General features: G+C 34.6%; 1 protein-coding gene across 1 annotated transcript in view; it reads left to right on the top strand.

Moving 5' to 3' along the window:
- Positions 1-14,552, top strand: part of KCNC2 (potassium voltage-gated channel subfamily C member 2) — a gene marked incomplete at its 3' end in the record, with an annotated part of 198,306 nt that extends 183,754 nt beyond the window's left edge. Inside the window, exons 3-5 of the mRNA XM_082635119.1 lie at positions 6,656-7,583; positions 9,651-9,815; positions 14,416-14,552. Coding sequence (XP_082491245.1) covers positions 6,656-7,583; positions 9,651-9,815; positions 14,416-14,552 — 1,230 coding nt within the window. The remainder of the gene's footprint in view (positions 1-6,655; positions 7,584-9,650; positions 9,816-14,415) is intronic.
- Positions 14,553-17,829: the final 3,277 nt, after the last annotated feature.

The following is a 17,829-nucleotide window of genomic DNA, read 5'->3' as shown; positions in this document are numbered from 1 at the left end:
CTTGTTATAAACACACACATGATTATATACAGTTACCTGTAGCTTAATCTTCTTCACTGATTTCTGAGTTTAGTAACCATGTATGTGATCAGCTTTCTTCAATCTAACTCAATACGATAAATGCAGTTAAGTTTGTGGAACTGCTTTTAAATGGTGAAACTTGGATGAAGAGAAATTGATTTTACCAGCTTCAGAAGAAGTCAAAGTAATTGTCAACTCTGCATGGAACCAGCAGACACTGGTCTCTAGTCTTCCCTGTTTGGCTGGCCTTTGAGGATAGACTTACTAATGAAAGAGACTTTTTCTCTCTCTAGAGACCACATTTCTGTAAACACCACCACACTTATCAATTATGGCAAAAGTAGTACATGGGACTTGAATACGTACATAATTAAGAGCATCTGCTGAGTTTCAGGTGCTGTAGAAAAGAAGAAAATTTGCAAATGTATAATTTCTATGGACAAATAAAATCAGCTTCATGGTCATTGAGAATGAAGATCCAGGTTTAATCCTCTCTTGGTCGTTACTTTCTTTGAATTTTGTTTTTAAATTAAACTTAAAATACATGATAAAAATTTTGTGAAAAATGTAAACTTTGCAGGCATTTATAAAATCAGTTATGATTCTCCATTAGAAATACACTCACCTGAGGCCACTCTTATACCCAGACATCACCACTGCTGAGAATATAGTGTTTCTATTTATTTGCACACACTAGTTGTACATAAAGAAAGAAACGGGATTGGACTCTGTGTATTGTTGTGCCACAGCCATTTAGAATAGAATCAGGTACTCAGTATTTACTCTGAGCCACTTGTTGTTGTTTAATATGTTTCATTAGTGATCATTCTGTGTCAGTATGTATTGAACTACATCATTCTTTGTGATGCATACCATGACTATGAATATTTACATTTTTCTGGGTCTTTTCGGGTACAAATAATGCTTAAATTAATGCCCTACATATATCCTTGTACTTATATATATATATTTTACCAGAGTAAATTTCTAAAAGTGGAGGTTTGGGATCAGGAGGCACTATGAGCTCTGATACTTCATCATTGGACGTCCTTGCTCTTCTCGTATATTGATTTCATTTAAGCTCTCGAAACACAAACTAAAAATAGGTGTACCTCATGTGGGATTGTAAAAACAACTTCCTTAGCATATATCTAAGTAACTTGTCTTAAAAATCTTCTCATAATGTTTATTTCCAAGTATTAAATTATCTCATTGACTTTCATTAAAAAATAGAGGTGAATTTCATTTTTCTTCAGATTTTTTCTCCCTTTAAGTTTTGCAATGAAGGTCCATATTTCTGACTGTGAATTAATAAGATGAAGTGACTTTTAAAGACAGATTCTGTGTTGTGGCCAGAATTTTTACATAACAAATAAATATTTTTAAAAGTGCTGCTTTACTAATTTCATAAGAACTGAGCACCGACTTCTTGTCATGGGTTAGGCCTTGTCCTTGGCTCTAAGGATAGATGTTAAGTCCTTCTCTTTGAAGAACTTGTGGGCATGTAGAATCAGTAAGAAAAGTGTGTGAAAATTGCTACAATATCATCAGTGATCCTGGACTAGGGAAGCACGGAGAAGGGTCACTTTATGAGTCTGGTTCTCATTATGTTTGTAAGTTCTGGAGCTTTTGAATTAGTTATTGAGTTCAATTTTATTTATTTATTTATTTATTTATTTAGCTAGCTATTTATTATTGAAGTATAGTTGCTATGCAATATTATATGTTACAGGTGTACAATATAGTGATTCACACTTTTTTAAGGTTATACCCATTTACAATTATTATAAAATATTGCTTATATTCCCTGTATTATACAGTATATCTTTGTTGCTTATTTTATACCTAATAGTTTGTAGCTCTTGATCCCTACCCCTATATATTGCCCCTCCCCCCTTCTTCTCCCCACTGGTAACCACTAGTCTGTTCTTTATATCTGTGAGTCTGCTTCTGTTTTTTATATTCACTAGTTGCATTTTTTTAGATTTGACATATAAGTGATATCATATAGTATTTGTCTTTCTCTGTCTTACTTATTTCACTTAGCATAATGCCCTATAAGTCCATCCATGTTGTTGCAAATGGCAAAATTTTATTCTTTTTTATGGCTGAGTAGTATTCTATTGTGTGTGTGTGTGTGTGTGTGTATCTCTACACCACATCTTCTTTATCCATTCATCTGTTGATGGACACTTAGGTTGCTTCCATATCTTGGCAATGGTAAATAATGCTGCTATGAACATTGGGGTGCATGTATCTTTTTGAATTAATGTTTTGGGTTTTTTTTTTTTTTTTTGGATATATATCCAGGAATGGAATTGCTGAGTCATATGATAGTTCTATTTTTAGTTTTTTGAGAAACCTCCATACTGTTTTCCACTGCAGCTGCACCCATTTACATTCCCACCAACAATATATGAGGGTCCCCTTTTCTCCACATCCTTGCCAGCACTTGTTATTTGTACTTTGATGGTAGCCATTCTGACAGGTGTGAGGTGATATTTCATGTGGTTTTGATTTGCATTTCCCTGATGATTAGTGATGTTGATCATCTTTTCATGTGCCTGTTAACCATCTGCATTTCCTCTTTGGAAAAATGTCTATTCAGTTTTTCTGCTCATTTTTAAATTGAGTTGTTTGTTTTTTCTATGTTGAGTTGTAGGAGTTGTTTATATATGTAGGATATTAATCCTTTATTGGTCATATCATTTGTAAGTACTTTCTCCCGTTCATTAGGTCGTCTTTCATTTTGTCAATGGTTTCCTTTGCTGTGCAAAAGCTTTTAAGTTTAATTAGGTCCCATTTGTTTATTTATGCTTTTATTTCCTTTACATTAGCATATGGATCCAAACAAGTATTGCTTTATGATTTATGTCAGAGTGTTTTTCAATTATATCTCAATAGAACTAGAAGAAAAAAAGAATAGTTCTAATAAAAAAATAAAATGTTCTACCTATGTTTTCCTCTAGGAGTTTCATAGTATCTGGCCTAACATTTAGGTTTTTAATCCATTCTGAGTTTATTTTTGTGTATGGTATTAGAGAATGTTAGTTGTTGAGTTCAGTTGCATATATTTTAATGCTAACCTGAAAGAGAAAATGATGAAACATGAAAATATACTACACTTTCCCCCTGTTTCTCTCAGCCTATTATATATACCTGGAGATTCTACTTGAATGTTTGCTTTGAGGTTGATTGACATAATACCTTCTATGTAGAACCTGGACTCTGAGGACTTCTACTCCATAATTGCTAATTGGAAAAAAAAAAAAGGGAGAGAGAGAGAGTTTGGGGCACTCTATGTTGCTAAGCATGGGCACTGAGCTTATGGAGAAAAAGTAACTACTCACTGGACGCACAAGCCAATAATTTAGTAGGATATCCCCAGCCTGAAACTGCCTTGGGTGAAATATCAGTTCTGTGAATTCAGTCAACATGCTACATTTTGTCTGGAAAGCTTTCTAACATTTTAATTAGTATTTAACATGCCTCTTTTTATTCTCAATTAATGCTTGTAGGAGTCTGTGGTCTTATCACAGGGGAAAAGGAAAAGAAAGATGGCAGTATAAGTTTCTTCCCCAACTCCCTGGTAAGATACAAGCTTCATTAACAGAATGAATGGAAGCTAACATTGGCAACATTTGGGCCTGTGAGCCAATTCAGTTTGCTTCAGCTGTAAATTTGCTTTTATGCACACTTTCATTTTTCATTTCTGTTACTTCCTTTTTTCACATCATTTTTATCATCACTAGAATATAGTCTACCTTATTATTTTGTTAATTTATTCATTCTTTTAAGTTTTCCATCCTTCTATTCATCCATCCAGCCATACTAAATACTAACTATTGTGACAGAAGCAGGAGGTACAGAAATGAATATGACATCGTTCCAGTCCTTAAGCAGTTCCCAGTTCAGTGAAGAGGAAAAACAAATAAAACCTTCTTTTTCCCCATTTATTTCCTTTTTAATATTATTCAATCTAACTGCATATTTACCCATCTTGGCTTAACTCAGTGAGTCAGGAACAAAAGAAGACATTTTCTATATCCAAGACTCTTAGATTTAAGTTCAGATAAAGTGCACAATTTCCTTGCTAAAGGAATCCAAATGTGGCATCTGGATAATTCTAGACCTTCAAGGTTTCTGGAGTCACCCTTTCATTTGATACTCAAACTAAGTTCCTAATAAACTGAGATCCTACTCTTCATTCCATGGGAAGCTCTGTCTCCCAACATCTCCAAGGACTTTATTGGGAGCTGCATTTCTCCTTATTACGTTTTACTTTTATTTGTTACTCTCTTATGGTTTTGAATCTCAGTACGTATTTTGCCTCTCGTGGTTGACTGATGTCCTCTTTTTGTTCTCCCATGGTCCAATGCCTTCATTACTCAAAGCACCTTCAACACCAAGCTGTTTTGTACAACCACCTTTTGCTGAAGGCATAACAGAGCAACCATCATCTTAGAATTTAATCTTCTCCATTGGTCTCCCACAGTTCTGCTGCTGTACCTGTGGGGGGATTTCTCAGTTGTTTGTGCTCATATTGTGGGCCACTGCTCCTTCTCTTTAGAGACATTTTCCACTTCCTTCTCTTCAGAATTCAACTTCCTTCCAAGGTTCTCACTTGCAGGCTGACAGAGGCCAACTTCCAATTTCCTACCATGTTATTATGAAGCATACTTTGGTTCTCAGTTACAACTCTTGTTGTAGACCATACCTAGTGTCCTTAGCCTTTATAAATAAAAAATGACCTATCTAGCTGTTTTTTTAAGCAAAATAATGAGGTACTTCTAAGATGAATGTTGTATATTTCCAGGAATATCAAAGTTTGTTTCCATTCTTTATACTCTTTTTAGTTTCCTATTATAGTATTATCACACTCCAGCAGATTTACAAAGTCTTTAAAAGCTAAAGATATACTAAGTTATAAAGATTACAATGAAGAATAATACAAATACAAAAATCATCATGTAGTTCTTTAAATAATGCTAATAAAAATATTTATAAATGCAAGTTCCAATGACATAAAAACAGACAATTTTGGTTTCTAAAGTTTTGTGTCTTAGAATTGTGTATATTTAGAAACTATTCCGTTGTTTTGTTTATTCACAGGTATTTGTGTAGTTCTTTAAAGCAGATAATCTCAGGCCGAAGTTTTTTTTAGTCTTTTTGTGTATCTCTTATGTACTGGCGAGATCTGTATATCTCGTCCATTGAAGATCAACCAGGGGGAAAAAAAGAGGTGGTTTCACTCTCTTCTTGAAACTTAGGTCTTTTCAATGTCATGGTTGAGATGCAGGATATTAGGGAAGAGCTTTGGGTTTGGGATACACCCTATTATTTCTAAATAATGGCCTCCCTCCACTTGACTGACGACCTTGTCCCCCTGAATAATTCATTTGTTTAGACATTCAAGGAATAGTCTCTTGGTATTCATTAAGCATGCTCAATCTAAGAGCATTATCAGAGAGTACCAGGAATCTGCCAGCTTCTTTGAAAGCCTCTGGTGCTGGCAAATGGCAACAGTGCCATTTAATAAAACAACTGGGTTTCAAGTTTTCAGATCTTTAATATTAAGAAGTATGTGATCCCAAGATAAATAAAGGTTTCAACATATTTGTACTCTACATTTGAGAGTTTGGTAGTTACGGGAACAGAATTGGGGGCAAAACTTATCAAGTTAGTGTCTCAGGTCTATCACTTTGTAATCTTATGACTTTGGAGAAGTGACAAACTCTGTGACTGTAAAGGTTGATGGTGTAGTGTTGACATGAGTTAATTACGTAAATTGCTTTGAAGAGCATCTGGCGCTAGTAAGAACTGTATAAGTGAGAGCTTTTATTATTATTATTATTCTGTATTAGTAGGTGTGTATTCATATATTATTGACCGAAGAAATGTTGAATTTAAAAAAAACCTGCAACTTTATAACATATTACTTTACCATTTGGAGTTCTTTTTCAGGACAGGAAGAAGACTGCCTTTTAATTTGTTCCTTAACTCTTTCTCTCTCTTCAGTCTTGATGCTTACTCTTCCTAGATTTGCTTTTTTGGACAAGACTCTGCCTTAAGTTGATATAATATAAATGGTAACATAGCTCAAATTTTTTTTCATGTTCATACCTCATGACAATCTGAACATTATAGAAGAAACCTACAGTTAAATATGGTGGTTACCAAATTTCTATCATTGTGGACTGCACCTTATATTTATGGTTGTAAATCTTGATCTAATATGTGAAGATTTCTAGGATGGTAAAAAATATCTGGAGCCATTGTCTACATTTGTTTTTTTTCAGCCTGTTGCCCTTTAACATTCTTTTGCAAGGATTTTTATGCTCTTTTCACAGGTATAGTGTCTTACACAAAAGAGTCAAATTATTTTCCAACATAAATCAAAACTTTTTACCTATATAAGCTGAAAACAGAACTTGAAACATATCATCAGTGCAACTCTAATGAATGTTCCCTACACATGTCTTCTTACACTTGAGTAACATGCCAAGTGAAATCTTCAAATATATGTTTATACTTTTTCTACTACAGGGATTGATACATTTAGATTTGGTTTGAAATATATTATGGTTAGATCACTCTGTGTTTCTTCTTTTATTTCTTTTTTTTTTCTCTACAGTTTATTGCTTTTGCTTCTTTATTCTTCATCCTGGTTTCAATCACAACTTTTTGCCTGGAGACACATGAAGCTTTCAATATTGTTAAAAACAAGACAGAACCAGTCATCAATGGCACAAGTGTCGTTCTACAGTATGAAATCGAAACAGATCCTGCATTGATGTATGTAGAAGGAGTGTGCGTGGTATGGTTTACTTTTGAATTTTTAGTCCGTATTGTTTTTTCCCCCAATAAACTTGAATTCATCAAAAACCTCTTGAATATCATTGACTTTGTGGCCATCCTACCCTTCTACTTAGAGGTGGGACTCAGTGGGCTGTCATCCAAAGCTGCTAAAGATGTACTTGGCTTCCTCAGGGTGGTCAGGTTTGTGAGGATCCTGAGAATCTTCAAGCTCACCCGCCATTTTGTAGGTCTGAGGGTGCTTGGACACACTCTTCGAGCAAGTACTAATGAATTTTTGCTGCTGATTATCTTCCTGGCTCTAGGAGTTTTGATATTTGCTACTATGATCTACTATGCGGAGAGAGTAGGAGCTCAACCCAATGACCCTTCAGCTAGTGAGCACACGCAGTTCAAAAACATTCCTATTGGGTTCTGGTGGGCTGTAGTGACCATGACTACCTTGGGCTATGGAGATATGTACCCCCAAACATGGTCAGGGATGCTTGTGGGAGCCCTGTGTGCTCTGGCTGGAGTACTGACAATAGCCATGCCGGTGCCTGTCATTGTCAACAATTTTGGAATGTACTACTCCTTGGCAATGGCGAAGCAGAAACTTCCAAGGAAAAGAAAGAAGCACATCCCTCCTGCCCCTCAGGCAACCTCGCCTGCTTTTTGCAAGACAGAATTAAATATGGCCTGTAATAGCACACAGGGTGACACATGTCTGGTCAAAGACAATCGGCTTCCGGAACATAACAGATCAGGTAAGGCACAATTTCAAATGCATGCCATTAAATACTTTATAGACCAGTATGTCCCTGAAATAGAAGGCGAGCATCTCATTTTCCGCAAATTTTCATGAGTTTTCCGTTCTACCCCCTCACAAAATGTTTGTTTGTCAGGCTTGTAGATAGCTAGATTATAGCTCTTCTAAATGAATCCTAAGTAGAAGTCTGCATAGCTGTCTGTAGAGCTCTCCTGCTTTAGTGGGAATGCCCTTTGCTGATGGTACCAATATTTTCTTTTGCCTGTTTGTTGCTTTTGTGCCAATGTTTCTTTGTTTCCCTGCACGATGTGATGGTACGATACTGGACATTTTCCATCCTTCATTCTCAAAATGTTGATCTTCGTATCATTTGGCTTGGCGTGTTTGTCTCAGTTTTATCTCTGCCACATGGGGCCATGCATTTTAACCTAATTCACAAGAAGAAGATATGTAAGAAGAATGGACGTTTACATTTCAAAGGCCTAAACACCAAAGAGGTGATATTAAGATGTCCCTTTTCAAAGTAAATAGCTTCCTCAGTAATACTATGGAGGGTTCATTAAGTTTTCCTTATTCTTAAATCAGCATATTTCAATATAAGCCCTTTGGATTGGGTAAGGTGCTATGTAACATAATCAGCCCAACATTATTCAGGGGATAGATAATCTGCTTTGGCTAATCAATGGCAAGGTTGAATTTCTCTGTGGATTTCCTTTTTTATGCATTCTGCATTGGGCTTTATCCCCTCCCAGAACTCAGTTTTGGATGATTTACTGCTTGAATTAGTTGAATTGCTACTCCTCTCTATTGTCATAAATAATCTAGGGTTGATTGTAAACTGACATTCAGTTTGCCAAAGTGATAGTCAATAGTGTCATCTCTAGTCTATTATGTCTACTACAGATGAAATATTTTTTAGTTTACACAATTTAGATTTTGTCCACTATGAAAAGTTAAGATATATGCATTCCCTATAACTTAGATAGGTTTGATCTTTTTCTTGTAGAAAAATGACTTACTAGAATCCCATGTGAATAATTTTGCGTTATTTAGAAATAACACCAATTAAACAAAGCAAGCAAGCAAGCAAACAAACAGAAAAGGCAAGTGACATTTTCACAGCTTCCCTCCTTAGCTTCCAAAAGTTATTATGGGGTAAATGGGAAAAAAAAGAAACTGGCTGGAACTGAACTGCTTTTTAATAGATTTTATTTGCAGTCCTTATGTTTATTTAGTAGATTGTTTTGCAAATTCTGTCAATATGTATCTGAGAATTGTTATGCCAGGAATGTCTTTATGAAAGATGAAATTTCGTTGGTGTTGCTGCTCTCATTAGACTGCTCTCACGTACTCGCGCAGAGCCCGTATGAAGGGCATGGAATGGAGGACACACTCAGCCTGGGCAAACGTTGTTATAAGTTAGTATCTAGGCTGATAGGATGTGAAAGTTCTTGGCAAGCACATAGAAGTAGACAGTTGTTTCAAGCACATTTGAGAAGTTGATCTTTTTCCACTGGTATGCTCGAAAATATTATGTCACCTCAAAATAGAGAACCTGGACATAAAGTTTGTGAACTTCAGGATTCTTTTCATTGCAATTTGTTGGGGAAAATTACTTTCAGAAAATAATAAAAGCAGGTGTCTTAAAGCACTGCAAAGACAAATATTTACTTAGGAGTTTTTCCTTCAGTAGGCTCCGCTTTCAAAGATGTCTATTTGCATTAACTAGATAACATGTCAAAAAAGGAAAGATATTAATTTGTGTGCTACTTCATTATCACACTTATTTTGAATTCACATTAATTTTGTAAAAGTTATTGTCCTATTAGATAAAATCCAAAACGAAGTTAAAATTTCCCAAGCAACATTTCTCTCCTTTTCAATACATTTCCATTTTGCTCCACATAAATTTTTGTAAGGAGTGATGAAAGTTCTTTCTCTTACCATGATGTGATTGTTGTGTTTTGTATATCGAGTGACTGTACTTGGACGTGGCGTAAACTCTTTGTGCTGTCTCATTTCCTCATCCGTCACTGTCTGTCATTGGGCGTGGCGCTGTGACCAGTGTTATCAGGTGACGACAGTACAGGAAGTGAGCCGCCACTATCACCCCCAGAAAGGCTCCCCATCAGACGCTCTAGTACCAGAGACAAACACAGAAGAGGGGAAACATGTTTCCTACTGACGACAGGTGATTACACGTGTGCTTCTGATGGAGGGATCAGGAAAGGTAGGCATGCATTTAATCAGATCCTAACAGGTGACTTAGCAATTAAATGCTGCAAATATATGGAGTGCTGTAAAATGCTCTTTCATCATTTTCTAGGAGCAACTGTGCCATCATGGTGCTCTTTTCCTCCTCATATCTTCTGTCTTTATAAACATTTAAAAATACATATCATAACAGCCGACTTGATTGTCATATCTAAAAGGCATTTCACCCTTCTTTCTTTTTTTTATATTTTGGTTTTTCATTTGTCTGTGGGCAGAATTGTAATGAAGTATTTAAAAATTAAGTCACTCGTCTAATTATTTTAATACAACGGATTCAGCAGTCTTTAAAAGTTATCTTTTTCCCCACAATGAATTAAACTCACTAATTGACACTATGCATATATTTGATAAGTAATTAATAATTTAAAACAATAATAAAGCTTTTTTCAAAGTAAAACATTAAACCTAGTCTAGTTGTCTCTTACCCAGTATTTGGGCAATTTTTCCCAGTGGTTTACCTGAATGTCAGAAGGTTGCTAAGGTACAAGATCCTCAGCCATATAGAACAATACACCCAATCACTGGAAAGGCTACTTGTGTACTTACAAAATGTATTTATGGAATTTTTCTTCAGGGCAGGAATAATTCTAAGTTTATTATTTTTTTAATTGACACTGAACATAGCACATTGAACTGGCACGTAGAAGATACTTAATAAATATTTGTTGAATGAATACATTGTATTGGACAGACATCTTTGTTAAGGAATATGACAGGATACTGAAGCTCCACTCCAGCACTGTTTCATTTCCCTAGATTGTGCCAGGTGTCTATGACTATTACTTAGGTGCTAGTTTTTGTCTTTGTTTTAGTAAATTTTATGAACCAACAATTGGACCCTTTTCTTCTCCTTAAGAAGTAGTTTTGTGACACTTATAACCCACCATTGTCAAAGTGCTGGTATGCTTAGATTACCTCCTACTTGGAGAATTCCAGTGGCTTTAGTGTCATGGTTATTTTTCTCTGTTTATTGACAGAATAAAGAAAGAACTACTAATTTCTTATGAAGAAATAATAATTTCTTATGCAGTTGACTGAATTTGAATGAAAAGCCACTCCAAAACTTTCATGTTAGTGCAAGTGCATTTTTAAAATATTGTGCTTATTTGCTATTCATTGCAGTTTCTTCCTATTGAATACTTTACCATTTTAAGCCTAAAATATTTATTTTGTGATGACTACTGTCTTTGAAATAGCTCATTACCCACGTTGTGCTTCTCTTTCATTTCTTCTGAGCACTTTATATTGTTCTTTCTGTCTCCATACCTGTGAGTCGCGAAAGAGAAGACAAAGGACTCTTCTTTCGTTTCTTTAATATGTAATATTTTAAATCCTTCTTCATTCTAAGAACTTTCAATCTCTACATCTATCCCTTGCACCAAAATGTATTTCAATGATCTTAATAGATTTATTTGATTTTTTGCTATTTTACATTTAAATATCGTGTTACAACAATTTTTAAATATTTCATAAAGATAGTTAATATTCTGTCATAGTATTTGCGCAAAATGTATATACATATATTAAATAATATCTAACTAATAATATAGAACATAGTATTTTAAGTGCATTGTAATCTTAAATCACTATACATGTATGTACATATATACTTATAGATGTATATGTGTATTTTTATGTAATATGTGGTTAGATTTATGTGCATTTTGAGCATCATTCAATAAAGTATCACATGCAATATTTATACTAGGGTTACATGTTTAAGGATCTAGATAGAATTTTTTTTTCCAGGTAAGAAAATATTTTGAATTTTAAACTGTCAAAGGGGATCACATCTGAAGAAAGATTTTGCAAATTATAAAGCACTATATAAATATAGTTTTTCCATAAAATAGCAAAGTTTCATGAGCAAAGCAATTCATAAGATATTCAGTTTATATGAGAAAACTATACATTCAATCTTATTTCACAAATACAAATTCTATCAGTGAGAACATCTTTGAAAATTCATCTGTGAGCTTTTTATTCTCTGTCATTTCTCACCATAATCAACTTCATTTTCATTCTTGCTTAATTCTTTTGCAGATTTGTGTTCTTTTCCTAGGTCTGATAACATTTCTGGCTAATTTCACTTAATCTTCTCAGTGTCTTATTTTGTCATGTCTATTAGAAATCCATTCATTTCTTCTCCTTTTTCCTTTATGTAGATTAGAGATGTCTCCTATTACTCCTACTCGGATATTTATTTCCTATATGATTTCTTCCTTGCCTTTCAAATTGGTTTCTACCCTAACCTGATTTTAGAGTTATGAAAATTCTCCCCTATGTAGATGAGAAAAATGACTGGATTCCCATTGTATTATTTTTCTATCAACAAATGTAAATGTAATTGGGCATACATTAAGAAAACATTTGGATTCCCTAAAAGAGTAAACTCCCAAAACTTAGAACCTGTGTTTTCATGTATATAGTAGTTTTATGAAATCATTTTACATGAACACAAACATACCCATTGATAGTACATGAATAGGCAGTTTCAATACTGCCCCAAACTAATATGTGCTCTTAAAAGCTGTATAAACTGTATACCATGTATTGTGTTCAACATTGTTTATTCTCATGAATTATATTTTTAGTCATTCCATTCAGTAGAAGTTTGATAAGGCAAAATTTTATCAAATTTTCTGTTCATAAATGAACCTGCAGAATAAAGGAACAATATATTTATATGAATAACTTATACTTTTACTAATTAAATACTTGTTACTAAATTATAAGGGAAGCCTTCTCAAATGCACATTGAAATCATAGTTATTAAAAATAAAAGACCTATAAATAGAATAAATAATGTTTGTGTTAATAACTATAATTCAGAAAAGTAAACACTGAGAATGGCAACCAAGATTTCCATGTAACTAGCATGATTAATATAAATTGTCAAACAGATCTTTTACCTTTTTGGAAGTCTTATAGAGAACATGGTGGCAGCGAGGACAAAAGGTACATTTTTATAAGGATGATTTTTAGTTATTAACAACCTCTTTGTTTCATACATATTCACTAGTTTGCTTTTAATCAAAACCAATCAGTGTTTACAGTCTAGTTTACATTTTTCGGTTACACTAAAAATCCAAGTCAACTTGTATAAATTATTCTTTCTACAATTCCCAGTTATATTTCCAATCGCATTACAGAAGAATAGTGATAACTAGCCCTCCAGGCACGTGAAGATCCCTATGTAAGAAAAAAATGACTTTGCAATTCCTTTTTAATTAAGACATTCTCCCATTATCTATTCCATTAGCCACCAAAGGAGAATGAAATATATACCACCTCCCATGCTTTATAGCTCAAAATACTAACAAAATGTATAGGAGGATAATTTTCTCATTAGCAGAAATTATGTCCTAGAGAACTTGATTGTAGTTGATGGAGGACATAAATTTCCATCTACAAAATATCAAAGAAGACATCTAACCTGCTGAAGGCTTGTGGGTGTATGTGTAGGGAGAGCTTCCTATCATTCCACCCTTACCCCACAGTAGAGCTATTTCATCTTCCTATCTACAACACTTTTTCAGTGGAGCTGTCAGAACATTTATTTGCTAAGCTGTATAATATAACTACTTATTCAGTTAATAGTTGCCTGGCTTTTAAGACAATTTTACTTCTAACTTTATACTAGGTACTCCCTTCCTCATTTACCTGCCTCTAATCTTTTCTAATAAAAAATACTGCAATATATGAATCCTTCCAAAGGTGACCTTGATGGGATGTTGCTTGAGTGGCTAAGGCAAATCAATAGGTTAGAGCTTGTGGGAAGTGTCTTTCATTCTGTAAATTCATGATGATCATGAACAAAAGATTAGAATGCACGACAATAGAAAGAAAAGGTGGATTAAGATCAAATTGTTCTCAATTCCTGGCAGGGGAGAGTCAGCTGAAAATATATAATCAAAATCAGACTTTAATTTACTAAAATTATGACTCAATTTATATTCTTTTCTTTTTACTTTTTTTTTAATACAAGGGATTAGAAATGGGCATTCATTCTACATCATCTAGATAATGGCATTAAAAACCATTATTTAGGAATCATCCTTTTAACCCCATAAGGCTGGAAGATTAAATATGCTGGAAAAGAGTTGTTCACTTAAAGTTAAGCATGCTTTATTAGCTTAGTAATAATAAAAAGTGAAAAGAGAAAAAATAGCTCATTTTTTAAGGAACATATTCTGAAATTTAAAAATATTTGCCAGATTAATATCTTACTTAAGTTGCTTTGCCTAATTCTTAAAAGCTTTCTGATATTGTGTATGCCAAAATTACATCGATACAAACTGTAATCTGCGAACGAATAGATTTTGAAGTATTGCAACAGTAATTTGTGATAGCTGGTTTAATCTTTTGGAAGCGACAGCTACAGTGAGCTTCATTTTCTTTTTTCTTAGAGTTGTAAATTGTCTCAATATTGAATTCTTTGTAAACAAATTCTTTGAGCTCAAAAATAGCACTTTTGATTACCCTGCATGATATTGTTTGTCTTTGTCTATTTTCTGGTTGAATTCAACTGATGTCTGTGCATTTTTTCATAAAAGGATATGAAAAATCCCGAAGCTTAAACAACATAGCGGGCTTGGCAGGCAATGCTCTGAGGCTTTCTCCAGTAACATCACCCTACAACTCTCCTTGTCCTCTGAGGCGCTCTCGATCTCCCATCCCATCTATCTTGTAAACCAAACTGCATCAGTCGGCTTAATTGTCTTAATTCAAGCACTGTTTACCCCATAATGGAAATAATTAAACATAGACTTACTCCAAGCCCCATTAATACGGTACCAGTCCTGCATGACACTACTGTCTGAAGTCAGAAATGCCATTTGGGTAGCCAACAAATCTTATCTAGTGCTACTACTTCTCCATATTAATTGCCCTGATCTCCTTTCGCAATAAAATGACAGATAGCATCAGATATTGGCCAGTACCCTAATACATAAACATATCTTCAGGGACATATACTTAAACCAGTGTGCTTCCAAATGCCAACCACTTCATGGGAACTTCATTTCTTGTGACTCTCTAAACCATTCTGAAGATGTCTGGGATTCTATTTTGATTGCTCACAACATGACTTTGGTCAGCTCATTTGCATGGACCATCTTGTCTCTATCACCTGAAAGCAATGTCGCAAAGTTCGGGGACCATGGATGGCTCGGGATATGTGTACTTGCATCGAACCATCCTGCTGATGTGAAAGCACTGGTCGACTGTTCTGCATGTTGAATTGTGGGGCATGGAGGGCAAGTTTCTCCTTGACACTTTTTTTTCTTATTCTTTGAAAAAAATATTTGTTTTAAAAGATTTAATTTCTTGATTGATTTACTTTTCTTCCAAAATGCTGTATTGGAGTTCTGAATGTCTCTGGTTGTTTGCACACAGATAACTGCAAAGAGGTTGTCATTACTGGTTACACGCAAGCTGAGGCCAGATCTCTTACTTAATGGCTTGGGGAAGGCACAAAACATGAGAGAAAGGTAACTGCCAGCCAGGCTTGCATTGTTTAGATAGAAATTGCTGCTTGGTACTAGAGTCATATATATCTTTTTAAATCCCAGAATTTGTCATCATTTTCAGAGGCAGAGTGCCAAATATCATTCAAAGCTCTTGTCATTTTTACCCCCTTCCTTTATTTTAATTATTAATTTTTTTTTTGCAAACAACAAGGAGCATTGTTGTTCACAGGAAGCTTTCTTGACCAGCCTTAAATTTTCTGACTCACAGGATTAATCAGATTTTCAGGCAGTATTTAATCAGGTGCTTTGTCCTGTATGTTGTTGTGTCCGTTTGTCTTAGCTCCCTGTCTTAAGTGTATATGCCATGTGTCTCCATGAAGCACAGAAATGCCTTGATAAGGTGTTCATGATTTTAGTCCTGGGTCTTCTCCCATGCCCCTTGCCTTCTTTGTTACCTGGAACAAGCCTCTCTGCTTGTTCACTCCAATGAAACCCCCAGGGTGTCTTATTCAGTCCAAGTGGAAGGAATTCTGTTTACACATCCCTACAAATGCAATAGCAGTAGTGTGTCTGCTGTACTGGGCATGAGAGGGAGGAAAAACGTCATACTATAATTTGAGAGATAAACAATATTTCTAAGGCATTTAGGATCCTAGAGACTCTGCTAATTCCTAATGCTCATGTTTATTTTCAGTTAGGAAGACAATTGTCACTTTTATGATTGGCCACGTAACAAGTACTACTTTATATTCCCAAGTCCTAGAGCATGACCTGCATGTCAAAGACCTTGTACAGCAATGTATTTACCCAGACATAAACATCTGATATTTAGAGATTCAGTGATGCTTTTGATAACACCGTACATAGAAAGTTATAATTACACACAGCTTTATGGTAAAGAAATTAATATACTGTCTGGTGCTGCTGTTATTGACTGCAGTGTGGTACAGAATTTATCATGGATTTTTGACTCTGAAAAAGGGACTGTGGAATTTAGCCATACCAAGGACTGTACTGGAAACAGAGTTCTGCTGCTGAATGTGCCCTGATGTGACCAGGTTGCACTTGGAAGAGATCCTCCCGTCTTTATGAGGCATTAAAAGTTTGTAAGAGACCTGTGGATGGAACTCATTTGGTGCTCCCCATATGAGTGGTCTGCTTGTGGACTGGCCAGCGTCCATGAGACAACTGTAAATACCAGCGTGTGTGCACGGATCAACAGCTTTGGCCAGCTCACGTCAGAGGAAGCCAAATTCATGATTAACATCTCTGGAGCTTCAAGTAAGGCCCATACCTCTGTGAATTACCACCTCATGGAGTTGCAGTAGATTGTGCTGTGAATCATAAAAGCAGTGATATTGGTGTAGTATAGGTCTGTCTTAATTTCCCTTATTTCTCCTTTGTTGGTTGGATCCACAACACTAACTGTATCATTTTTTTAATAAACCACTATATGATCAGCTTGTCAGATTATGTTGTGAAATTTTCAGTGCCTATTTATCAAAACTGACCTATTTTGAATCCCCATTTGTTTAAGTTCTGAAAAATTGTTTGACTTTAAAAACTCACTAATATTACTTATAGTTTAAGTGTTTTGTCATTGTTACCTCAATTACTAATATTACAAAAAATAAAATTCTGGCAATGAGAGTATTTTTTTATTAAATGATCAAGGAACAATGTCAGTATATAGTAGAATATTAATTGAATTATATCCTAAAATGTATATTTTGCATAAAAGAGATATTCTTCAATCAATTACTTTTTTGTGTTTTGTGGCAAATTAAGCTTGTACTTGTCTTTAAAACTGTTGTAGTTGAAACTGTATAAGAATTCTTCATCTTGCTTAATCAGTATTTCCAGAATCTATTAGTTCCCCTGGGATTCTGAATATAACATATAATCTAATTATGAACCTCTGTATTGTGGACATTTTGTGAACATCTCAAGGTGCATGCACATCCTTGTTGATAATCGATGGAAATGTAAATAACTGAAATGAAGAATAAAAGGCAAATAAGCTGGGGATAAACTTGAATCCTATCTGATTAAATTCTCCATATTCTTTTCTTGGCTCTTCTCTTTGTTTTGGAGTTTTCAACAGGCTTTACTATTTTTATGCATCATGATACCAAACCAAATACTCATACATTATAAAAAAATTTGAGATGAAAGGATTTATAAACATACATAGCTCACATTTTCATTTAAGTCTTAGGCATGTAGCCAGTGTCTTCCTTTTCTAAGTGCTTTTTTCTCTTATGATTCGGAAGTGGTAAAATTATGAATTATTATGGTATTTGATTTTTATATGGCATTTTATGACTAATACTGAATTTTCACTTACACTTTCCAACTTAATCATCACAGAGATTCTGGAGGTAAATATTTTTTGTTTTCATTTTATTGGTGGTGAAGTGAAGAATCACAGAGGCAAAACTGTGTCACAGATAATTTCCCCTGTCATAGTTTCTTATGGTTTAAATATTTACTGAGCCT

This window comes from Mesoplodon mirus, assembly GCF_964341445.2.
Source record: "Mesoplodon mirus genome assembly, chromosome: 11".
Lineage (NCBI taxonomy): Eukaryota > Metazoa > Chordata > Mammalia > Artiodactyla > Ziphiidae > Mesoplodon > Mesoplodon mirus.
The sequence above is the reverse complement of the archived record's forward strand: the minus strand, read 5'-3'. Positions and strand labels throughout refer to the sequence as shown.